Raw genomic sequence first — 22749 nt, 5'->3', positions numbered from 1 at the left:
GACTTGACGGTGGTCAGTCTCCCAATTCTTTGACGCTTCCCACCAGCTTACACTGATTCTTTGCCTGTGCCGATGGGCTCCTCAGCTTCCAAGGTCGCTGGCAGAGCCGGGGGAGCTGCAGCTCGCCGCAAATACCCCTCGACGCCCTCTATGGTCAACTCCGCACCCTCACCTACTGATGCAGCAACAAAACCCACGCCCGCAGCTGCAGTCCGTCCCAGCCCAGCCGCTGCTCCTCCTGCAGGCGAAAAGTCTGATCACGTAGAGCTTGACGCACGGGATCCCCAATTTGGCTCTGCGTTGCGCCGGGTCGGGGCAGCCAGGCCCGTGACTGAGAGAAGACCCGACGAAGACACCTTCCCGACCTCGAGCCAGCCCATGCATTCCGGCCAGAACATCTTCCCCTCCGACGCCAATAACCCAGCCATGATGCTTGTCCAGTCCAGGAAAAGAATCGCTGCCCAGTGGGACTCGGATCTAGAAAACCAAGGCCGGCCTAGCTTTGGCGGCAGGACGCTGTTGAGCGTCAAAGATATCAAAGAGGCTTTGACATTGAGAGACGAATTGGGCAAGTCCCCTCAAGAGGTAGAGAGGCAGATGAGACTGAAACCGGGTGTGCTTGATCAGCTGCTGGCCAAGGGTGTTGTGGCCAATGTTTGAATATCGATGGAATGGGGTCGGGTCAAGAGAAGGGAGCCAACAAAAGAACCACAACATTGTACCGTGATGCGCATAGCTCTATCCGAAGAAGAGAAATCGCGGTTGCAGAGCTTCAATGAAGGCGACTTCGGACGGAGGGACTGTATAGTCACCTATACCAACAATAAATCCAACCACGACCAGCTGGCCCGGTGGATGCCTCTGCGGAGAAATGTTGGTATGGACTCTCGTCGATCTCCACTACACGCATCCAATGCGAAGAATTCGAGACATGAGGCGAAACTGGGATATTACGTTACTCCCCAATCCTTCCATGTCGACACAGGGGTTCGACCGAGCACACGACTTGTCTCAATGGCCAGCTTTTGAACGTGCTAGAGTTCGCATCACAGGAGATGTTGGTGGTGGGAGATGACCGAAAATTTGCGAGCAGAGCAGGCCTTGAGCTGGGCGAGACTGGCCTAGCAATAACGGCAATTCCGCAAGTCACATTGTCAGACATTGTGAAGGCCGGGAAATCGGTGGCGCAGACGTTTCCCCAGGGACGGAGCCGACGGAGATGAAGCAATTGGATATAGGCTTATTGACATTGTCGACGGTGCCTTGGAAGCTCGGACGGTGCAGTCGACATTTTAAAACTTCAAAGGCAAGGAACCGCCAGGCTTTTGGACGAGAAAGAGGATATCCCGGAAGACATCTCAGTTGATGTCGAAGAAGGTGGTGGGTCAGATATCAGGATTGCAATACTGAGGTTCTGTAGAGAGCGCTTTGGCTCCATTCCATCCTCGATAACCTCAACGATACTCGAATCGATATCGGTGTATATTTCCTCGTAAACCCATCAACTTGGACACACAGAACACCTCCAAGTCCCAGTCTGTTGCCCTACTGCTATTCAATTGCATTATGCCCCGGCCTTCAGCCAGACTTTATTCTCGCCTCTGCCTCCTCTCACCCATGGCCCTACAGTTTCCCACCCCCGGCTCTCCTCCCGATCCCCAGCTTCCCCTGCCCCTGGACGAGATCCTCAATCTCAATCTCGCTCGTGCACAGGATAAACGTGTCCTCCAGCGCCGGGACGCGGTATTTCAAGTTGACGGCCTGATAGTCCTCCGAGGCCAGCATGTCAGCGAAGTGCATGATGGAGGGATAGCTGGCCAGGGCGAACTCGTCCCACTTGCCGCCCGACTGCTCCGGCGGGGTCTGGTGCGTGATGTTGCCGACCAGCTTGGCGTTGCCGCCGCGGCGGGAACCGATCGAGTCGGCGAACGCGGCGCCGTACGTCAGGTACGACGGCTTCATGTCCGGCTTGAAGGCCAGCAGGTTGAGCATGGACAGGGGGGACCGGCCCGCCGTGGTGCGCGAGAACTGCTGGATCCACGACTGCAGGTCCGCGCTGAGTTCGAGCGTCTGCGACGACGTCCCCAGCCGCGGCCTGTCCAGCGAACCCGTCAGTGCTGGAACCTCCGAGGCCGGGGGGTGCAGGAGTCGATCGTTCCGCGCGGGGAAGTCGTTGGTCAACCGGCTGGGGATCCCCGTCGAGCAGGTCCAGTGGCACACTGTCTTCTCCTTCAGTGATGGAGGGAGGGGATCACTCCCCAGCACCATGAGGAGGACATCCCACGGCTTCTTCGGGTGGAGGAGTGATTCGGCGTCGATCTTTGTGGGCGTGATGATCCAGCGGATCACCTTGGAGATGACCAGTGGTTTGAGCGGAGAGGACTTGACGGCGGCGAGGAAGTCGGGGAGGGTAGTCGAAGGAGAGAGCGACACGAGGTGGATGGTCGCGAGAGGCATTGTTCACAAATCCAGCTCGCGCAGACGGGACTTCGCCGTAACTCTCTATCCTCCTGGAGCGAGTAGATCTATTCCGACAGAGGAGCAGGGAATAGAGGTGCACAGCGGCAGGAGATTAGCAATGCGAGGAGAAGAAGCAGAGGGTTTTATGCCATGTTTCAATCTGGGAACCTACCTTGAATCGCGATTACTCGATCACGGAAAGTTTGATGTTCAACAATGAAGAGCCTCGGCCCACGGCCAGCCTTGGAGAAGGGAAGCAATCCGTTTGTTCCGTATACAAGTGGGGGGCTGGGCTCATCAGGCTTTGGAGACGGCGGGATCTAATCTTATCGCAGAATCTTTTTCGTTTTCTCTCCGCGATTCTCGACCCTGGGCTCGCGGACGACTTCAATCTGCGACTATCTCGCTACACAACGAAAATAACTCTGTGCTTCTGTTCTCTGGCGTCAAATATGAGCTGAACAGCTGCCTTAAATTCCATATTCAGCTCCAAGTCTCAGCGCCGCAAAACCGATCGCTCTCCAAGATACAATAGCATTGCTTTTTGCATTCGAGACTGTCTCAATCCTCACCATGGCCTCTTCAGCAGGCCTGACGCCTTTACCTACCTCAGTGCACCACTCTACAACCCGTCTGACGCATTCTCAAGCGCACTCCTTTCTCTCGGCATTCCTTGACCGTGCAGAAAATGACGCCGCATACAGACCGGACAGCACACTGACGGAACGTGGTCCCCAGGCGCTGTCCAGTGGATCGACGCCCAATCTGACGCTGAGTCATTTGAAGAGGATCTTGAGTGGAATGGAGGGAAAACGTATCGGTGGAAGCCTCGGGCTAGAAAAGGAAGCGAAAGGAAAGGGCGAGCATCCTGCGGACGAACAGCTTGAAGGGTCGGGAGACTCAGACGAGGGTCAGACACCGCGGAAGAGAGGGAGTCAAAAACGCGCCCTGAATGAAGATGAGGCCGAGGACGAGAACCCCGAAACCCCGAAATCCAAGAAACAGAAACGCAAAATCATCTACTCTGTCAATCAAGAGGGCGTTGAGGACCCGCAAGTGGGCGCTGACGTTGAAGCCGACACGCTAGGTCAGGATCGAGTGGAGGATGACTGGCAAGACGCTGAGACCTATGCGCTGGCGCAGACCGAATTACTGGATGATGACCAGCCCACCGCAGCCGAAGATCAATCTGAACTCGAGGGCGGAGGCGAAGTCGAAGGCGACGAGCACGAGTTCGAAGAACAGGACGCTACAGAACTTGACGGTTCCAGTGAGCCCGAGAACCAGAGTCATACCGCAATAAGGAAACGGAAGCAACGAGGCGGTGATGAAGATGCAGATGGAGAGGGCAGAGAGCAGAAGACCAAGAAAAAGAAAGCGACGGACACCGTCATGGCTGAGAGAACGAGGGTAAAAGGCAAGCAGGAGATGAGTAAAGAGGATAGGAAGAAAATGAAGAAGATGCGACGGAAGGATGAGAAGAAGGAGAGACAACGGGAGAGGGAAGAGAGGAACAAGAATCGGTAGAAATGGGACACAGGCTGGCAGCTGGGCGATCGAGCAGCCCCAAGAAAAACCCGGCTCCGCGCTACGAGCTCGGAGACGGAAAGCGACGACATCTGTGTCGTCTGCTCTCGGGTATTCCATGTCTAGCCGTCAACCCCGTCCAATGCATCGATTGTTCCAACAAGGGGATGCTCGAGTATAGAGTATATGGGGCTTCAGCACGTTCGAAACTAGAAAAGCCATAAAGGCGCCGCCCCCCACCCTCGTCACATGGCGGCATGCGAAGCGAAACTAACGAGAATAACGTTGATTTACATTGAAGCTATCGCCTATGAGCTCATATTCCTGAAAGTACTTGATCGACTCACAGAAATATCCAGGTGGTTGCAGCAAAGTTTGCAAGAATGTTACAGCGCTCAATGCGATGGCAAAGACATCTTTCCCACGTTCCAAGCATCTCATTCAACATCGTCCCCTTTACTTGGTCTTCTTTCCCTCCCTTCCACTACTCTGCCTTTTCACCGTGGGACTGGAGGCTTCGTTTTCTTTCCTCTCTCGTTCCGCCTTCTCCTTCGCCTCGAACTCTTTCAGAGCATTTTCATCCGTCCGGTCCGCATACCATTGGCCGAACTGCAACACCAACACACCGACCAGCACTAGCGCTAGGATGGTATTGCTGGCAGCCAACACCTTCAGGTTGTCCTCACGCCCAAGCACACTGTCGCCACTGTTAACATCATATCCACGCGAATTGATGTCGTCCAGCTCATCCTGCGTCAATTTTTCCACGCCCAATCCATAGATGCCCTCGTTCACAATCCTCAGTCCCTTGACGATGTTCGCGATATACACAATCACCGCAACCATGTACAACACCAAACTGCCGCCGTCAAACAGCATGTTCGATTCACTAGGCTTGTACAGTTTGATGATAAGACCCAAGATGCCAACTCCGAGCATCATATGTAGAATCCGCACAATCAGATTCGGCGCATTGTGGAGAAGTTTTAGGTGCGCTTCGATGGCGTCAAAGTGAGAGGGTGGTGTTGGCAGTGAGGACCACAGAAGTGGGTAGTCGTAGGGGAAGAGAGAGAAGAGGATGCCCAGGAAGAAGGAGACAGCTGCATCACGGACATGTCAGTGCTCTCGTATGGGGACCTGCGGAGGAAAACTTGGGTGGTTCTTACGGCAGATGATGAGGAAAGTCGCAAAGGAGACTGAAGGCATCTTGATTGAACTGGTGATCGCAAACCCGAGTTCCTCGCACAATATGAGACAGATGAAGAATTTGAGGTCAAATGCAGTTTGCAATTGCACAACAGCTCAGCTCCCGTTATTGTGGACACGCTGCCGTGAAATGTATGAGAGGGTATGCTCGTAACCGAGTGTTGCGGATTCCCAGACAATGCGTATCAAGGTGCAGGACAAGGCTCTCCTGAAGGAAGAAAATATGAATTGGCGCGCCCTTCACGGTGCGAAAAGGCCTCGAATTTATGCAGAGATAGTCAAACGGAGAGCTGCGGCGGGATTAGGAAGCGAGCGCACAGGTGGCACAGGAAATGCTCGACGACCGAATCTGCTGCAGGATGATGTTGCATTTGATTTCTCGACAAACCGTGGCGCGCGATAACGATAAGGCTGCCGAGCCGGAAGGGGTGTTTATCCGAAGTCCGGATGGGGTGTCGTTTTTACAACTTCCTGGGCGACTCTCCTTGGGTAATCAAGTGACAGGCAGTGACAACGACCTGTGTCTGGGGGCGGTTCGCCCTTGTCTGTGCCTTGAGATGTTTCTGTGGCAGGGCATGGCCGCGACTCCAGCGGCCCTGACGAATAGGGCCTCATGCGTCTCCTTCCTTCGCTTCCCCCACCAATTAGAAGGTTCCACGCAGCGAGGAACAAGGCTGTGCAAATGGGCGTCGCATACCAGGTACAGCAAATCTGTACGGCCCCCACCTTTACGACAAAGGACGAAGGAGGCTGAGACTGGTTAAGCATCATTTGGTTTTCTCAGCCTGGTTTATTTTTCTTCCTTTCCTCCCCTCTTCCTCTCGAGCTTGACCCATACTTCTCCTGAAAACCAAAATCAACATGGAAGCTGTAGGATTCGCTGCATCTCTACTGACCCTGGCATCTACTCTAATCCAGGTCTCCACCGTCATCAGAGAACTGAGAAGGAATTATGGTGAATGTCCACCCGCGCTGGCAAAGCTGGCTTCTGCTGTGTCCGAACTTGAACGTCTCATCACGTATGTGAAGAGTCTCGACGAGACGCGCCTCAAGGATCATGGAGACCTTGATAGGGGACTTTTCAAAGACTCCAAGGAGATGGTGGAGAAATGCGAACATGATCTATCCGAAATCCAGCAAAAATTGGAGCAACTCGGCCGTCCCGCTGACAAAGGGTTTCGGTCGAAGCTGAAAAAGGCCGTGAAGAGACTGAACCACGACCGAGATATCGATAATTGGTGGAACCAAGTCTTATACTATAACCAACTTTTCTCTGTCCTCTTGACGAGAATCAGCACGTAAGTATACAAGCCAAACGATGTGGTTGAAAAGATCTTACTTATACAATCAACAGGAATGAGAATCGCCTGAACTCGAACAGACGTATTGGGTCCCTTGAAAACGCCGCAATGTCACAGTTTGCTCAAGTTTCTTCCCAGCTAACCGACGTTCAATCGTCCACAGCCTTGCTGCCATCAATGCACATGGTTCTCCAATCTCAAAAAACAACTGTGGATCTTATTGCAAGAAATCAAGAGGGAGAAGGCCAAAGGATCCGTGGTATCCAGCAGATTCTATCACAGCATGTTGGCGACTCGGCCCAGTATCGGCGAACCGCTCTTGCAGCATTTTCGGAGATTCACTCTAAGTTCGATGATCTACGAGGAAACGCAGCACAAACATTGCGCATGTCACAACAGGACCAAAGCATATTGAGTGAAATTTGCGTGGGCATCAAAGAGCTTCAACTTAACGTTGACGCCCTTAATCGGAAAGTCTCAAGGCGGGAGAATATCGAACTCAACATTACAGCGCAGGAATCCTCATCTTCACTACTTCAGAAGAACGATGCCTTTGCAGCCAGCTTCCTCCGTCTCCTTCAACTGACCAAGCAATCCGTAACCAAGATATCGTCAGCCAGACTGAAGGCCACAGTCAAAGATCTAATGCACATCCTGGATTACATGAAAACCTTGGTAGAGATAGGCGTCTCTCTTCCTGGGTTGAAACGCGACGGATGGGGCCTAGATGACTTTGAAGATGTGCGAAGCATATTTCAGCTGACCCAGAGGTTGCGAATTGCAGATTCCGGTGGTTAGTCAAGCATATGCCCCCTATCTCCCATGTATTTATGCCTTAAACAGAACCACTAATGTTGTGAAGCAGCGGATGGGCATTTCCCACAGAGATACGAGGACGATCTTGTTATATCACCGAGTAACACCACATTTCCAACACCGATCTCCTCTTCAAATCGAGGATTGGTGAAGACAAAATTCATTAGCCTGGAGACATCGATTGGGCGTCTCGATCTACTTCTCAGGCTGTCAGAATCATACGCGGCTGATTGTGAGGCCTCTGGGAATGTCTCGGAGCTCCGGTTTCTCGCCAAGGTGTCGCTTTTACCAGGAATGAGTCTTGCACAGAAGAATATGATCACATTTCAGTGCGAGCAGCTGCATTACCTCGAAGGACGTCTCTTCAAACCAACAGCACTATCGTTCAAAGCAATCAGGGAGAGCGATTCACAAGTATTCCGCACAGCACAATACGGCACTCCTCAAGAGATGGCGAGGCTCTTCGAATATCGAGAGGCCTCAATCACAGATTGCGATGAATATGGCCGTTCCCTGCTTGGCGTAAGTACAGCAATTTTTATTGAACATCGATCTGACTTTGCAAGTATGCTCTGCGCCAGGCAAATCGAGATATGGTCAAATATCTGATCGCCTGCGGTGCAGATATTGATTCATTCGAAGCGTTGCACGTACCCCGCGAAGAGTCTGGCGAATTGATTTACGCGTAAGTTCAAGGTCGGCTCTCCTGGTTTTGGTCTGAGAGCTGATGTCTCGACTGCAGCTCCGTAGCTATGCAGGGAATAAACCTTGCATTGAACCATTCTTCGAGCCAGGATCTACTCTACTCTGATAATATGAAGGTTATTTCACAGGCAGGGGCCGACCTTTGCGGCTTTTACGACGATCAAGATCGGTTTCCTGTGTTGGGAATGTTACTTATATTTTCGTCGCTAGTGAGTGAAACGAAATTCTTAGGCAGGATCTAGCAAAGAAACAACACTCACTCAAAACAGCAAACCTTCCGGGTGATAATCGACAACGGTGAGCCATTTGTGACGGGCACCATGCATCCGTGGACACCCATACAAATGTTGATCTTGGCCAGCTTCGATAAGTGGAACTTCCAAATAGCCTCCAAAATCGCGTTCCTGATTTCAAGGGGAGCCGATCCGTGCTACCGCAGCAAAGAGGGAGATACTTACCTCCATCAAATTTTTAATTCAGTGAGAGATCGAGGCCCCGGGGGGGTGTACGAAAGCCTTGTCACCAAAAACCACGACGGAGAGTTAAAGGACTTGCTAATGCTCCTCATTACTGCTGGTGCAGACGTCTTCGCTGTGAATGCTTTTGGAAAGAGTGTTTCGAAGATGGCACTGAAGACAGGTCACAGCGTAGAGTGGAAGGAAGCTCTAGAGGAGTGCGGGTACGATGTATCAAATGTCCTCAATCCCGGCTCCAAGGACGACGACATCTCTCAACAGGAACAGCGGCGATCTTTACTGACGTTCGCGGAGTATCTCGAGGTGAGAAAGTCAAGGCTTCTTAATCTCGAGATCGGAGAACACGATAGTCCGGCATCAGTTTACAAAAAATATTATAGAATGGCTGTACCGGAAGAGCTGCGCATTCACGAGATTGAAAGCAGTGATAGTGAGATGGAAGAAGATGAGGACGACTTTGACGATGAGACCGACATCAACTCTGACGCCCAAAGCTTCTACTCCGTGGAGATGATAAAGGAGATGGACTGATTGAGCAGAGCGTCAACAAGAGGCCGTGCATGTCTCCTTACAGCTCATTCAATATTGGTCTGGGGGTCGCGGTCAACAAAATGAGAAGATCACAAGCTTGGCTTTCCTTTCTGACGATTCAAGCAGCACTTTAAGTTCGTCCAGAAGGCCGCAATTGGGTCACAAGCATGTGCAGCGCACCAAGTTGAAGAATATATTCCCAGATCCAGACAAACCACAGACATATCGCCCACGAAGAGGTCAACTCATCGGCAATGCAAAGCGGCGTGGCTATGTCTTTGGCACGGGTGTCTCTCCACCTCAATCGATCCGGAAGGAGGTCGCCATGGCGAGCGAGAAGCCTTTGTGGGCATTCCCTGTCCGCAGTATCGTCCATCAAGCTCCATAACTTTTCTTGCGACGGCTCTCCGGATCCTCAACCCGATATGACGGCAATCCTCGGCGGCACCACCGCCGGAACTCGAAGAAACCCATCCAAGGCGCGGCTCAGGAAAAGAAACGACTCCATGCATACTATTTCCTTGCAGTCACGCTCTTTCTCATTTCGACATTCAATCACAGCGGGGCCAGGTTGGGGAACGGTGGATATGGCACGCGAAGATCTCGGCTTGGCTTGGGCTGGTTCGAGCCAGGTCACCAGGTTCGGCATGCGATGGCCAGCGTGAAATCAAGATCAGTCGGGCAGCCAAAAAGGCGATCTATTAATGGCACGGCGCACAGGACGCACACACGCGGACTTTGAGGCCAGGCCTGAAGCGGTATGTGCGACATGCACGCTTCTGAAAACCCCTTGTTGGCGAGGCCTGTAGAGGGGTGGGTGATGCTTTTGAGGTGTAGTGTAGTGTGTAGGCGCGCTTCAGTCGGCTTTTGATACGGGTCGTCGAAGAGGGTTGGAAGGGGGAAATGGACGGATATAGCAAGCAGCCACCCCCTTGTACTTGGTGATATGCATAATATCGATAGTCCGGAGGATCTGGCAGCTGGGCACGAGAGATTCCAGCCTTGGGCCACATTTAGCGCATGTATCATGTACACAGATGGGTCAGGTACTATAGGTCTGCATGCCTGGCCCCTTTGAACCTCAACACCCTCGCGTTCGCATGGCGGGATGGAATCCGCTACTTCTCAGCCATTCATGCAAACAGGACAAGGGCATCAACCACACGTACGAGCGCGAGTTGGACGGGTTACAAGCTCGCCCGGTTAGTAGGGGAGTCATTGGTCGCCGAGTGCAGCACACCCATATACACCTGCACAGCTGCCCACAGCTAGCACAGCTGCCCACTTGCATGCAACCAGCCCACACACGCGCCGCGTCGGGCACAACAGACGGAAAAAAGAGACCAGGGGCGCCGACAAGAACAAATTCGAGACGGTCCTCTCCAAATTTCCGTGTTTCCTTGCTTTTAGGAAAGGCGGAGACTTTCCCGGAGGAGCTTGGAGGAGGCTTTACCCGTATGCGGTTTGTTCTGAGCGGGTAATTAATGATGTCGGTAGACAGACCCTGTGCGTGAAGAGGGAAAGAGACAACAAAATTGGGCTTCGGCTGCGTTGGGGGAAAACAAGTTCATCTCATCTCCCCCCGACCTGAGCTTGCTGGCGGGACGTCTGTGTTGCCCGGCATCTTATCTTAGGTGACCTAGCCACCTTCAGTACGAGTAGCTATGCATTTGGTCCTAGGAAGGGGAGAGGGATGCCCCGCGCTGTTTGCCTCTTGGACGGGACATGTCACATACTACTCCGTACAGTACCTACGAGTAACTGGCCTGCTATCAGGGAGCAGATCACACAAACTTGCCGATCTATCTATCTCGGATCAACATCCTCATGTTTCCTGCTTCTTCCTCTGCTGGCTGGTGGATGGACGGTGGCGAACAGCAATTTCAGGACGTCGCTAAGACGACCTCCTCGTGAATACTCATGCGACGTACAGTCCATTGTAGATGGAGGTGCAGTGAAGACCAGAGGGGGGAAATTAAGCGCCCGGCCCCCGTTCAGAACAGCCCATTGAGGCTCCGCTCAAATACAGTTGTATTGGGAAACCCCTCTCGTCATTGGCTGAGGGGCGCTCTTCGGGGGGCAAATAAAACTAAAAATAACGGCAGGGCCTTCTCAGGCATCGTCCAATCATGGCGACGCAGCACTGACCGGTGTCAAACAGGCTCCAGTGCCTGTTTGGAATGACTGGCCACGAGTGTTCGAGTAGGCGCCCGACCCACTGGACAAGCTTCACTCCACGTTGCGGCCGGACACCAATCAACAAATCTCCTGCCACTAGCGCAGTTCCAGCGTTGCGGTACAGCGGGGCGTCCGGGCTCCTCCCGTGTCTCACCATCCAATCGACGCCAGCTCGAAGCACGCTAGAAGGCTCGGTGTCTGGAAGTTGGTCGTTAGGCGTGTTGATCCCAGCCCGGTGCGTTGGCAATTTTGGAATCCAGGCGAGAAGCTGCCAAAGGAGGGAACGAGGGTGATGTCAGCGCCGCAACGAGCCCTCTCGCTGCTTTTGCGCCCCTCCCTTTCTCCCTTTCTCGCTGCTGCCCCCTTCTGCCTCCCCCCCCCTCCAACTTCGGATTCAGGAGAAGGACGAAGTCGACCTTCACCCGGATCCCCCGTCGCTTCGACTACTGTATCTTCCGCTGTGACATCTGCGGCCAAGGTACTCCTCGTCAACAGCCCCCTGCATTGGTCAAGGACCCAAGGACCCAAGATGGCATAAACCTCGAGCCATCTCTCTCCTGTGCCGTGGACAATTCCCCCTGAGAATCCTGGTGTCCTCGAACCCTCCGGCGTAGACGGCACGAACTGTCTTGCTCACTTTCTCTCGGTCAAATACGGCGTCCTTCTTGGAGTTTGGCTTGTTTGTGGGGGATTTCTTATCCCACAAAAGTACAGAGAACTCAAAAGCCCTTCTCCGGTTGAGCCCCCCCCTTCATCACCGCCCCGACTGGCCGACCACCCCGTTGAGGTTCGCGGCTATCTTGCCAATGGGGATATGGAAACGGTCTTCCCGGCTGACCGTGGGGATTTCATGGATGTTATACATAGTATATTCGTACAGAGCTCGATAGCTCCTCCAGAGCTCGCTGAGCCTTTCCTACGTAATCCCGCAACCACCCTCAGCGAATCGAAGTTCTCCCATGGCCATACCGCCCAGGTGGATCGGTGATCGAGCAGCACTCGTGGTCCACTCATATTGCGAGCACCTGGTGATGACTGGCGGCTGGAGATCCTCGTGCCACGTGTTTTCTGAAGCCTATTCTGCGTCCGTCGCCCTGGAGGGCCGCGATGGAGGACGCGCACTGGCTGACAACACTCGACTCCAGAATGTAAACTTTTTCAAGGTAGTTTCATTTATTGGTTGGTTTGCGTCTTGCTTCCCAAGTGTGCGGGAAAGAGCATGGCTTGCTCGGATTCCGCCCAGAATCTTGCGGGATCTGTGAGCATCCTTTGCCCTGCTCTGACCGCAGGATCCGGCTGCGGAGTCAAACATGGGTGTCCCACCAAAAATCTTCAGAGCTTTTCAAAGTATCCGCCTCGTAGCCAACCTCCCGAATTGAAGAAATCTCGTCGAATATCCCAGAATAGCCAGCCATATCCCATTCATGCAGTGTTTGAAGATGCCAAATGCGTGCTTCAGCCTCTCAGTTCAACTCCTTCGGTTCACTGTTGGTTTGCTGTTTCTTAAACGCCGAGCACCTTCGCAGAAACATGTAGTGTGGTATCACGTATAATAAAAACTGATAGCAAAGTATGTCGTAAATCCCGTGATATTCCATTTCGCAGGGGACCACAGAGATCAACCATCATCTGTGAAGCCTCTGCGAAAATCCCATTAAATGTGCCATCATACCAAGGCCATCCGGATGATCATCTCACGCGACAGCAGTCGGGGGAGGAGTGACTACCGCTGGACTGGGGCTGGCAGACGCAGAAGGCGAACTCATGACAGTTGTGTGGGGTTCGATCAGCGTTGAAGGGAAATCAACTGCTTTGATGCCGGCAAAGTCTTTTGCGCTGGGTGGCGGTGGCATAGCTGTAGTGTCGGTTTTGCGTTTCTTGCCCTTGGGCGCAGGGTCGAGGGGCGGGGACCGTTTGTATGTGACGGTCCTCGTCACAACAGATCGAACATTGACAGACTTCGAACATGCACTCCTGGGCGCCTCGAAATACCGTCGGGTTGCGCTCTCGCAGTTCCAGTCCGCTGGCGAGAACGGAGAGTAGATGGTGCCAGTGCTCATGCCGCTCATGGCAGTCCGTGGAGAGGGTCCGGAGGTGGATGGGGAGAACGCTGGAGAATGCGGTATCCGCAGCCGCCTCAAGTGAGTGGGAGTCTTGCGAGAGTACGGAGTTGGCGGGACGGAACTGGATGGCGACTTGTGGCTTTCGCTTCTGCTGGAGGATAGACTAGAAGACGTGGACCCGTTGGATATCAAAGAGTGCCTTGTGCATGTCGACTCATCCGACATGGACCTCTGAAGGCCGCTGCTGACGGGAGGACTGGCTAGGACAGGAGTCAGAGCCTTGAGGAACTCGGTGTAGGCAACTGGAGGTGTAATGGGTGTCTTCAGATTGGCATTTTCTTGCTTGACCACGGCAGAGACGCATGAAATCGGGGTTGCGACGATCTCGGAGGGGAAGGAGGCGGTCTTTGGGGTCTGGAGAGGAGGGAGGACTGGTCTGGTCACCGCGGGCATCTTGACGTCGACAACGAGAGAGTCGATCTTGGAAGGCCTTGCTGGCTGATGTTGATGTGCAACGAAAAGGCAAATGATGGTCGAGAGCCTGACGGACACCAGCGAAGGGAGGAGAGGGTCGTGCCGTGAAGAAGAGAAGGGAGGGAGAGAGGTGGATGGGACAGGCAGGGCAGGCAACGGGTAGAATAAGTGCAATCTATTTCTGGGAGAGAGCAGCTTGCACAGCAGCGCCAACTCCTCTTGCACTGGTACACAAATCTTGACCAGGATGAGACCAGCTCTGTCACCGGAGCGTGTGCCAGGTGCAGTAGTTCTGTCGTCGGCTGGATGGCAGCAAGGGAGCTACGACTGGAGGGCTCGTTGGCGCGTAGCAGAAGGGTATCCGTGAGAGGGACTGGCGCGGGAGGGGGGTGGTGCGAGGGTCGATTGTTTGCAAGGAGAGTGGGTGACTGAGGCGCCCGACGACAAAGCAACGATTGACCCGACTCCAGGTGGGCCGTTGCAAGAGGAGGAATGGTTGGATAGAGACAGGTCGAGGCAGAGCGAAGGAAGAGAGATGGGAAGCCCGTCAGTGGGTGGGAAGTTCGATATGGGCGGGCGTTAAAACAGCGAGAGAAGGGGCCCTGTTGCCGCCGGGCGGCAAAAAGTGGAGCCGAGGCCGGTGGAGACGACAAGGGACGACCAGGGATGTAAAGAGGCGGAGCCAGCCTCAGCGAGTGGCAGCGTCGACTACCTGCAACGAGCAATGCTGATTCGACAGGGCTCCCTGTCGCTGTGACTTGCAACCACAACTGCAGGCGACAAGCCAGCTGGATGTTGGATCTCGCTCCCTCGCTGTGCGCTCTGCTGCCTGTGACTCTACTGGCCGGCGTTGTGGTCAGCTCGCTGGGCTGAGTCTTGATAGGGCCCAGCTGAGAGTCCAGATGGCCCTGGGGCTTGCCGTATTCCGGTGAAGAAGTTTGTTTTCGATGGTGCTGCTGCACGATGCCCACTGTGCCGTGCTGAGCGCGGTCGGAGACGCCGTCCACAGGCTGGGAAATGGGAGATGTCAACAAGCGAGGAAGTCCAGATGGAAAAGAGAGATGGTCAATGGCCTCCCCAAAGCTCCTGCACAGAGCTTCCATTTATCTACTAATATTACCCTGGCAAGCCGCTGGCCACCTGGCCGTCCCAGTTGCTCGGGACTGTTGCTGGGCTCGCAGGCTGCTCTACACTTTCGGTCATGTTTATGATTCGTTCCAGCTTGGAAGCACACCAGAAGGCTGACTGGTCAGCTTTCGTAGCCTTGAGCGCGCGGCATCTCCCAAGGATGATTGATCATGTCATTGACCTCAATTGGGCGCTATGGCATGTCCACTCACTGACTGGACAGCTCAGATTCTTCAATCCCCTTCTCCTTCGACTGCTTCATACTCGAGCGCGCGCAATCCCCTCGGGATCCAATGGCCTCAATCTGGTCATTGCGCATTGAAGCAAGTTGCAGTTGTCTCAGATAGTCATATCTGATTCGTCCAATCAGCATGGTGCCTGCTGGAGGAAGGATTCCATTCTCATGAAGAGCCGCTCCAGAACGTCTGTGATGAAATTCAAGGAACTGAACGTATAACAATCTTGATTTGAGCGTTTCGGTTGGAGGAAGATGTCATGCCCCTTCCACTAGGTTGACGATGTATGATGGTCTTCCTCAACACTTGCGATCAAGACCACCCCGGCCGAGTCGATGAACCATGAGTTCGTTACCCTGGTCTCGGAAGGGAGCGGCGTTGGAGGCTGACCAATCGCGATCCAAACCTGCCACTGACTCAAAAAAACACTTGCATGAAGCGCAGCGCTCGATTTGTGGGGAGCTGAGCTCATGACTTGCAGAAGTCGACATGTGGATATCCTGAAGACTTTCTTCAGTCCCATCGAGATATGTCATTGGTATGCTTCTCCGGAGCACGTTATGAACAATATGCAGACTGCTCCAATGTCTTTACGTCAGCGGACCTTGAGGCTCCAGCTGCTCCCCAGGACCCAACAATCAGCAACGGCTTGACGCGGAAAGTCTATGCCGGGCACGACATCATCGCGCGACTGAATCCTTCAGCACTGGTGTGTTCTAACGTTTCCTTTGCTCAACAGGATAATGCTGAATCGGGGCTCTCGGGTTCTGGATGGCCTAGACCTCCTTTCTCCCTCCAACATGCTCGGGGATCCGAAGCGAATCCTTCGATAATCTCTCACCCCTCTATTCGACACGTTTTCTCTTGTGTGCCTTCGACTCAAATCAAATGTGCTTTCTGCAAAAGGAGGAAAGGATTCTTAGCCGCCCGCCCACCACGACACGTGGACGTTCTGACATTCTCACATGGGATTGTGTTTGGCTTTGCCTACTGCTCTTTGATATGGATGACGCTGGCCGAAACAAGGATGGATGGGGTCTGGCGACGTCGACCCAACCCGACTTCATCAGGAAATTGGTGCTCCTTTGGCGAGCACTATCTCGTTGAGCCTCTGCACCCGCAAGCGCCGTTGCCAAGCTGCTGCCCACGTAGCAAGATAACACAACTCTCCCGGTTCGCTGACGTCAGTACGACAACAACTGGGATATACTTCGACTCCCTAATTGGATGCTCCTTTGTGACTTCCACGGCGGGATGACGCCTGCTGGCGCTTATATGTGACGAGGCTGGGTCTGTCGACCTCAGAAAAAGGAGCACCATTCCCTTCAGCCTCTGGCAAAGCAGGACGTGCAGGACAACAAGTCGAGCCGCCTTGGAAAGTTAACAGCATGCAGGCAATCTCATCCTCCAGCACTGAATTTCATTCGACTCCAGATCCTTGTCCCGGGGCATGGACCAGGCACCGCCTCGAGAACCACGCATGCAAGCATGAACTTCACCAATCATCAGGAAAGTTTGATACGCTGTTGAGGACTTTGACAAGAGACCCAAGGACAATCCCACGGTTCCTTGTTCATCAACCTCCACGAACCAGCTCTTCATCTCTGCATGGAACACGGCGTTAAGTACAATGAAGAGATCCTTACGCGGCTACCTCGCACTTGATCGACGAGAAGAAATGCCTCGACAGAGCCTATAAGCAAAACCTAAACATCGCCAGGGCCAGTCCCTTGAGGAGCCCAAGCAACTAGACTGTAGATATCACCTCTCTCACTTCGGAAAAACTCCTAAGTCAGCGCCTTCTCAAAAAGACAAGGTGAATTGCAGTATCGTCCCGCCCCAGAACAGCAAACACCCTTCCCGTGGAGGCGACTGAGATATCATCTTTCTTGTGTTTCTCGACGGAGATGGCTTTTCCTCAATACCATTCTCAGTCAAGCCACAGGCCCGATTAACTACTGTGAAGTTGAGAAATGACGAAGGTAAGCAGTCAATGACGGCTTCAATTGGGTGACAAGGCGGACTCGAGAGGATTCCAAGCACGTTGGCATCGCCCACCACCGCCAGAACGAACTTGTCAGCATTTATAGCCTGCATAAGAGAACATTTGAGCACAATAGCAATTTCAACTCCTGAGTCACTACGAGCCACTACGAGCCACTACGAGCAGCTTGCCTCCGTTCATCTAACCTCCTTCTCAAGTCGGCTTCGTAACGGTCTATCCTCCAATTTTCCGCGTCTTCAGCGACGGCCCTTTGTATTCCAGTCAAGTGAGCGATTTCTCTCTTTGCCTTTTCTCTAAGGTTGGTCATGTATGCAGCGACTATTTTGAGCGTTGAATAAAACTCGCTGTCAGTGGCCGAGGGTGACGGAAGGATCTGCAAGGTTGGCTTTGAAGAAGAGGTATCGGTCGTGCTCCTCGCACGCCGGCCGGTCTTGAAGAAGCGCAAGAACCTGGCCGCTGGCCTGGATAGGTATGCAGCCACATTCAGATTGTAGAGGGGCGAGTTCTCTGGTTGTTCAAAAAATGAGGCTTGATTCCTCGTAAAGGCGCCGATCGTTTCCAGAGTGGTCCTTGAGATGATGATATCAGGTGCCAATCCTTCCAAAACATAAAATCTCTCCATTGTAATCTCTTCCGGAGCAGAATATGGAGAAAATTCAGCTGCGAAAGAGGCGTTGATAGCAGCCTTCGATCCGTCAGCCAAGGTTATGTCGAGCTTGCATTCGTCCATCGAACTGGCGTTGGCGAGTCTCGTGGCCGCTAAAGGGGAGACTAAATTCAGGTCTGAGCCTGTGTCCGCACTGGCCGTCTCCCTCTTCCCGTTGACAATGCACCTGAAGAGACGCACTGGACGATGGTCTCTCCTGGCCACATGCGTGACAAGGGGATCAGATGGCTTGGGCCGGAAAACCCAACGGAATTTTATTCTTTGATCAGCTAGTTTTGCACCAACCACGACAGGCACTGTAAGATTCTCGAAAACTTCGAACTTGGCATTCTGAGAGGCTTGCTCCCCAGGGAAGCAAAACTTGAGTGTCACTTGGCCTATTGACTCGATCTGCCGGCCATTCGCCATAAAGAAAGGAGCCGCCAGTGCGGAATTCGGCTGCTCACCCAGAGAGGTCAACGCCTCTTTCGATATCATGTTCACCTCGGTTCCTGTATCGAGGATGGCTTTTAAGTAACGGGCATTTCTCCCTAGGGCAGCATAGAATGCAAAAGCCCCAAGCTTGCCCTGCTCACTCCGCTTTATTTCTCCAGCTTTGTCAAGAAGATCATTTCCTAAGATCATAGGGAAATGGAGTGCTTGAAAGACAAAAAACCGACCTCTAAAGCAGAGATGTGGTTGATTGTCGGCGGGGAAACAGTCGGCCCATGTCACGGCGACTGATGATATGACTTTTCCATTGGGGAGACGGAAACTTGCTTGTGCATCTGTTTCGTAGGAAAGCTCCAGACCAAGCTCGAGAGCTTTCACATGATCTATACAGCTCTTTTCTGAACCTGTGTCCTTGAAGGCATTGAGCGGTTGCCCGTTGACCAGCAGCTGAATGGTGTCGGGCTTCGGATTGGTGCGGAAGCAAAGCGTTGATTGGACTATCCTCTGCGCCTTCAACACCCAGGATCTGAGGGTTGCAGCAAAGTCATGGAAAAGGGCAAATTTCCAAGTGATAGAGTTATTTTCAACTGAGCTCCGGTATGTTCTGCTTCGGTTCGATTCCTTCGGCTTGGATAATAGACTCAAATGTCCCACCGAGCGCAAACTAAATGGTTTTAGTCATGACCTGCAATTTCAGAGGGAAAGCTCCTACCGGGGCACTACAATGCTACCTTCCCACCTACTGTAGTCCGCTCGAGTTGCGTTTGACACCATCGAGAGGCTTGCCACAGAACTTGAAGGAGAAAGAGGGAGACAAAAAAGCAGAATGTGTAGATATGAAGTGAAAGGCATGGAAATGAGGCTGAGCAGGGCAATCCTTCACCGACTCTTGTGAAGACTTATCATGGACCAGCCACAGTGGTTGTCTTGACCAGATATGTTGATGCCCAAACCATAGCCTCACGCTCAGTTGTGGAGAGTAGATACTTCGCATCTGGCAAGAATCTTGTTGACAGTTCCTGCAACCTGAAGCATTCTCAGATGATTGGCGTCCTGTACAGATAAAATACAAGGAAATGGCTGAGGACTGCGAGAATGGTGGCTGCAAAGCCCACGCCGTGGGCTTCGCTTCGCTTGCTTCAGCCATGATAAGCTGTCAAGATCGCAGCATGATGATGTTCAACCGCTTTGATCGCATGTCAACCAGAAACCTTCTCTACTTACAAAGCGAGCTTGCCGCACTTCAACGCCAGCAGGATGACCTTGATCGTGAAGATTTCTTTGATGGTGAGACCGATACCGGAAACACTGCCCGGAGCTGGGAAGCCTTTGAGAGCGCAGCAAGGGTTCAAGGGAGCAAAGCAGCAAAAAGAATGGCGCTGGTCATGAAGATCAGAATCAAGATCAAAGAATACAGTAAGCAAGAAGCTGCCCCGAAATTGTCCGGCTCCAGAAAAGACTAACCCGACCAGAGGAGGCTGTCTTGCTGGACGCCAATATGTTGGCACTCCGCAAGCCATCCAAGCAAGCCTTTGAAGCCTTTGATCAAGTTTGGATGAATGCTAATAACGGAGCATTCCCTACCCTCGGGGCCAGCAGCACATCGCTTTACAATGACCGGCGCGCCATCAGTTCATTGGCACGACCGCTGGAAGAGGATCGATTGACAAGTTTTCTGCGGAAGTTCTGTCCCCTTCTGTTTCTGGAAAGATATCCTGAAGGCGATTCTCGCCTTGTCTACATCTCTACCAAGCGCATTGCTCTTGTGGTTGGGATTATCAATGTGTTGCTTGCTGCCGCATTCCTGTTTGGGGCGATCTACAACCTGTACTATGTGGAGCAGGAGAAAATCAAGTTGGGACTCATAGCCGGCTACACTACTGCTTTTGCACTGTGTATCAGTCTTGTAACCAACGCCAGAAGGTCCGAGATATTTGGAGCCTGTGCTGCGTACGCGGCTGTGCTTGTGGTTTTTGTCAGCGGTGGTCTTGGGAGCCAAAACGCGAGCACCTCTGAACGAGCTTGAGCTCTTCTGCTGTGACAGACACCTTGCAAAGAGGAGGACCAAATATTGGGCTTCCGCAACACTTGGTTTTCCACCCGATATTGATATTCCCCAAGGAGTACCGAGGAGCAAGGCTGAGGTGGGTCCATCCGCGGTTTGTTGAATGCCGAGCCCGAGAGAATTCCACCGACGAGGCCCCCTCCCCCACCAATCACTCCTTTCTCAATTGCTCCTACTTCGGCGAGTGCCATTGACCCTCCTCAACACCCCGTCAGAAGACAATTCACAGCTCAATCTCCTGCTTCGTGTGCTTGCAGCATGGAGCTGGTAACAATGAGCCGGTGCGTGGCTCGCAAAGCTACGAGGAAAGTCTCTTCGGCTCGCTTCTACAGCATTGTGCATGATGTCCCTCGAGCCGCTGCCAGTCTCAACCAAACTCCTCCCCCACCACAACCTCAAGGCCAGTCGGTGTTCGAGCAAGCTATCAATGCCTCCGGTGCACGCAATAACTGGACCAAAGAAGAGATCTCTCAGATTCACCAGACTCCTCTGATGGAACTGGCCTTCGCCGCAGTACATACCACCCCTCATCCGTTGTCTAGAATGCCCTTAACTGAGAATGTTTGTAGGGCACTGTACACCGTCGATTCCACAAGCCCTCGGCCGTCCAACTATGTACCCTCATGAATATAAAGACCGGTGGGTGCACAGAAGACTGCTCATACTGCGCTCAGTCATCCCGCTACAAGACGAACCTCCAAGCCACCAAACTCTCCAACGTGGACTCCGTCATTGAGGCCGCGAAAATTGCCAAAGCGAATGGTTCCAACAGGTTCTGTATGGGTGCTGCGTGGCGCGACATGCGTGGCCGGACGCGAGGCATGAAGAATATCGTGGAAATGGTCAAAGGTGTCCGTTCTCTAGGTATGGAAGCGTGCGTAACTCTGGGCATGCTGGACAAGCAACAAGCTCGGGAATTGAAAGAGGCTGGGTTAACAGCATACAACCATAACCTGGACACCTCGCGGGAACATTACCCTAACGTGATTACCACACGTTCCTACGACGAACGATTACAAACGCTGGAGAACGTGCGGGAAGCGGGCATACACGTCTGCAGTGGTGGCATTCTCGGTCTAGGAGAGACGCCTGCAACCGACCACGTTGGATTGATCCACACCCTCGCCACTCTGCCAGAACACCCTGAATCTTTCCCGGTGAACAAACTGGTCCCCATCAAAGGAACGCCGATGTTCGGCCAAGAACCAGTTAAGCTGGAAGACATGGTCCGTTGCATCGCCACCGCTCGTCTGGTCATGCCGCGAACAATCATTCGTATTGCAGCCGGAAGGGTCAGTATGCCCGAGAGCGAGCAAATGCTGTGTTTCATGGCGGGTGCAAACGCCATTTTCACGGGCGAAAAGATGTTGACGACAGATTGCAATGGGTGGGAGCAGGATAAGGACATGTTTGAGCGGTGGGGATTGTCGCCAATGCAGACCGAGGCCAGTAAACTAGTCGAGGTCGAGGAGAAGCCCAAATTCGAGGCAAGCAGTTTCGTGCATTTGAAGGGCGGAAGCGCGGCGGCTGAGAAGGGAGTTGGGGCGTGAATAGACAAAACTGATATAGAATAGACTGTGCATATATGGGAATAGCATAAAAGCCTGCCTCCCAAGGACCCAAGCACAGTTTATGATCAGTGGAATCGCTTTCGGCAGCTCTACCAGCACGGTCCTTCAATCGATGTCTTGTACACAACTTTATTTAAATTCATGAGCGGAACGACCGACTCGAAGCTCCAAGTTAAGCAGAACATCATCCGATACAAGTTGATAATGCCCCATGATCACCCATGATTGGAATACCTCTCACGTTCTGTTTCCTTGCCACATCTCTTTCCTCAACATCCGTAGATATCGCTTGCTTATCCTGCTTCAGAAACCGGTCTCACTTGACTGCCACGAGCTCACCAAGTCACATCGTTCCTCCTCTTCAGCCTTCGTCGCTTAAGAACCTCCTGTCCACCCTTGGATTTTAACCGCGTGAGATACCCGTGCCGACGTTTCTGGACACGTCTTGAGGGGCTGTATGTGTCGCTTCTCCTTCGATAACCGAGGAGGGTAGGCGTCGTGGAGAAAGAGCGACATAGGATTCTCGACAGTTGCGACTGAATTGGTGACGAAAACGACGACTGTACTAATAAGGGAGATGTGCTTGGTCTCAGCAACGAAGCACTTGGTGTGCGAAGTGAAAGGCCGCTGAATGCTCGAGTGACCAGGGATGTTGAGTCTGGCGCGTATGTGGCTCTCGAGAAACTTGAAGCCGGCCGTTTAGGTACCCGTCTGGTCGTGGTAAATGCTCTTGATAGGTAACAGTCAGTACTTGGCCAGAGAAGATGTTGCAGTCCATATTGAGCTCACCTTCGACTCGGCACATGGTGGACCTTCACCCTTGAAGGCATACTGTCAAAGATGCATTTCACGACGCGGCCACAGAGTCGGCACATGGTGGGCACCACAAGGGTTTGCAAGCCCAGTAC

At 52.9% G+C, this 22749-nt stretch overlaps 7 protein-coding genes across 8 annotated transcripts; 4 read left to right on the top strand and 3 right to left on the bottom strand.

The window, feature by feature from the left end:
• The first annotated feature begins 12 nt into the window (after positions 1–12).
• On the top strand, positions 13–1569 carry PV07_09516 (uncharacterized protein). The gene has a single exon (XM_016396780.1). The coding sequence runs from the start codon at positions 73–75 to the stop codon at positions 658–660; it is 588 nt and encodes a 195-aa protein (XP_016246636.1). The 5' UTR covers positions 13–72; the 3' UTR covers positions 661–1569.
• On the bottom strand, positions 1383–2652 carry PV07_09515 (uncharacterized protein). The gene has a single exon (XM_016396779.1). It carries the CDS (start codon positions 2455–2457, stop codon positions 1624–1626), a length of 834 nt encoding a protein of 277 aa, XP_016246635.1. The 5' UTR covers positions 2458–2652; the 3' UTR covers positions 1383–1623.
• Positions 2653–2814: 162 nt separating this feature from the next.
• PV07_09514 (uncharacterized protein) lies at positions 2815–4444 on the top strand. The gene has a single exon (XM_016396778.1). It carries the CDS (start codon positions 3034–3036, stop codon positions 3985–3987), a length of 954 nt encoding a protein of 317 aa, XP_016246634.1. The 5' UTR covers positions 2815–3033; the 3' UTR covers positions 3988–4444.
• On the bottom strand, positions 4105–5720 carry PV07_09513 (uncharacterized protein). Its single transcript, XM_016396777.1, has 2 exons — positions 5154–5720; positions 4105–5087 (listed from the first exon to the last, which is right to left on the bottom strand). Exons 1-2 carry the CDS (start codon positions 5191–5193, stop codon positions 4444–4446), a joined length of 684 nt encoding a protein of 227 aa, XP_016246633.1. The 5' UTR covers positions 5194–5720; the 3' UTR covers positions 4105–4443.
• A 101-nt stretch (positions 5721–5821) lies between these two features.
• PV07_09512 lies at positions 5822–10102 on the top strand. 2 transcript variants are annotated; one of them, XM_016396776.1, is made up of 7 exons: positions 5822–6491; positions 6548–7287; positions 7360–7832; positions 7877–7995; positions 8053–8224; positions 8285–8312; positions 8377–10102. In XM_016396776.1, the coding sequence occupies exons 1-7, from the start codon at positions 6055–6057 to the stop codon at positions 8400–8402; spliced, it is 1995 nt and encodes a 664-aa protein (XP_016246632.1). In that variant the 5' UTR covers positions 5822–6054; the 3' UTR covers positions 8403–10102. The 2 variants fall into 2 exon arrangements, with proteins under 2 accessions (XP_016246632.1, XP_016246631.1); XM_016396775.1 differs by having other exon boundaries at positions 8285–10102.
• A 1939-nt stretch (positions 10103–12041) lies between these two features.
• Positions 12042–14302, bottom strand: PV07_09511 (uncharacterized protein). The gene has a single exon (XM_016396774.1). The coding sequence runs from the start codon at positions 13714–13716 to the stop codon at positions 12895–12897; it is 822 nt and encodes a 273-aa protein (XP_016246630.1). The 5' UTR covers positions 13717–14302; the 3' UTR covers positions 12042–12894.
• A 6139-nt stretch (positions 14303–20441) lies between these two features.
• Positions 20442–21978, top strand: PV07_09510 (biotin synthase). The gene is made up of 2 exons (XM_016396773.1): positions 20442–20783; positions 20840–21978. Exons 1-2 carry the CDS (start codon positions 20529–20531, stop codon positions 21818–21820), a joined length of 1236 nt encoding a protein of 411 aa, XP_016246629.1. The 5' UTR covers positions 20442–20528; the 3' UTR covers positions 21821–21978.
• Positions 21979–22749: the final 771 nt, after the last annotated feature.

This window comes from Cladophialophora immunda (assembly GCF_000835495.1).
Source record: "Cladophialophora immunda strain CBS 83496 unplaced genomic scaffold supercont1.5, whole genome shotgun sequence".
NCBI classification, from domain to species: domain Eukaryota; kingdom Fungi; phylum Ascomycota; class Eurotiomycetes; order Chaetothyriales; family Herpotrichiellaceae; genus Cladophialophora; species Cladophialophora immunda.
The sequence above is the reverse complement of the archived record's forward strand: the minus strand, read 5'-3'. Positions and strand labels throughout refer to the sequence as shown.

Bases quoted from the DNA above. Each gene is read 5' to 3' on its own strand.
- PV07_09516 (XM_016396780.1), top strand. From the start codon at position 73: ATGGGCTCCTCAGCTTCCAAGGTCGCTGGCAGAGCCGGGGGAGCTGCA.
- PV07_09515 (XM_016396779.1), bottom strand. From the start codon at position 2,457: ATGCCTCTCGCGACCATCCACCTCGTGTCGCTCTCTCCTTCGACTACC.
- PV07_09514 (XM_016396778.1), top strand. From the start codon at position 3,034: ATGGCCTCTTCAGCAGGCCTGACGCCTTTACCTACCTCAGTGCACCAC.
- PV07_09513 (XM_016396777.1), bottom strand. From the start codon at position 5,193: ATGCCTTCAGTCTCCTTTGCGACTTTCCTCATCATCTGCC. The intron at 5,088-5,153 runs GTAAGAACCACC...TCCGTGATGCAG, and splicing joins GACTTTCCTCATCATCTGCC to CTGTCTCCTTCTTCCTGGGC.
- PV07_09512 (XM_016396775.1), top strand. From the start codon at position 6,055: ATGGAAGCTGTAGGATTCGCTGCATCTCTACTGACCCTGGCATCTACT. The intron at 6,492-6,547 runs GTAAGTATACAA...TACAATCAACAG, and splicing joins CTCTTGACGAGAATCAGCAC to GAATGAGAATCGCCTGAACT. The intron at 7,996-8,052 runs GTAAGTTCAAGG...TCTCGACTGCAG, and splicing joins TCTGGCGAATTGATTTACGC to CTCCGTAGCTATGCAGGGAA.
- PV07_09511 (XM_016396774.1), bottom strand. From the start codon at position 13,716: ATGCCCGCGGTGACCAGACCAGTCCTCCCTCCTCTCCAGACCCCAAAG.
- PV07_09510 (XM_016396773.1), top strand. From the start codon at position 20,529: ATGGAGCTGGTAACAATGAGCCGGTGCGTGGCTCGCAAAGCTACGAGG. The intron at 20,784-20,839 runs GTACATACCACC...GAATGTTTGTAG, and splicing joins TGGAACTGGCCTTCGCCGCA to GGCACTGTACACCGTCGATT.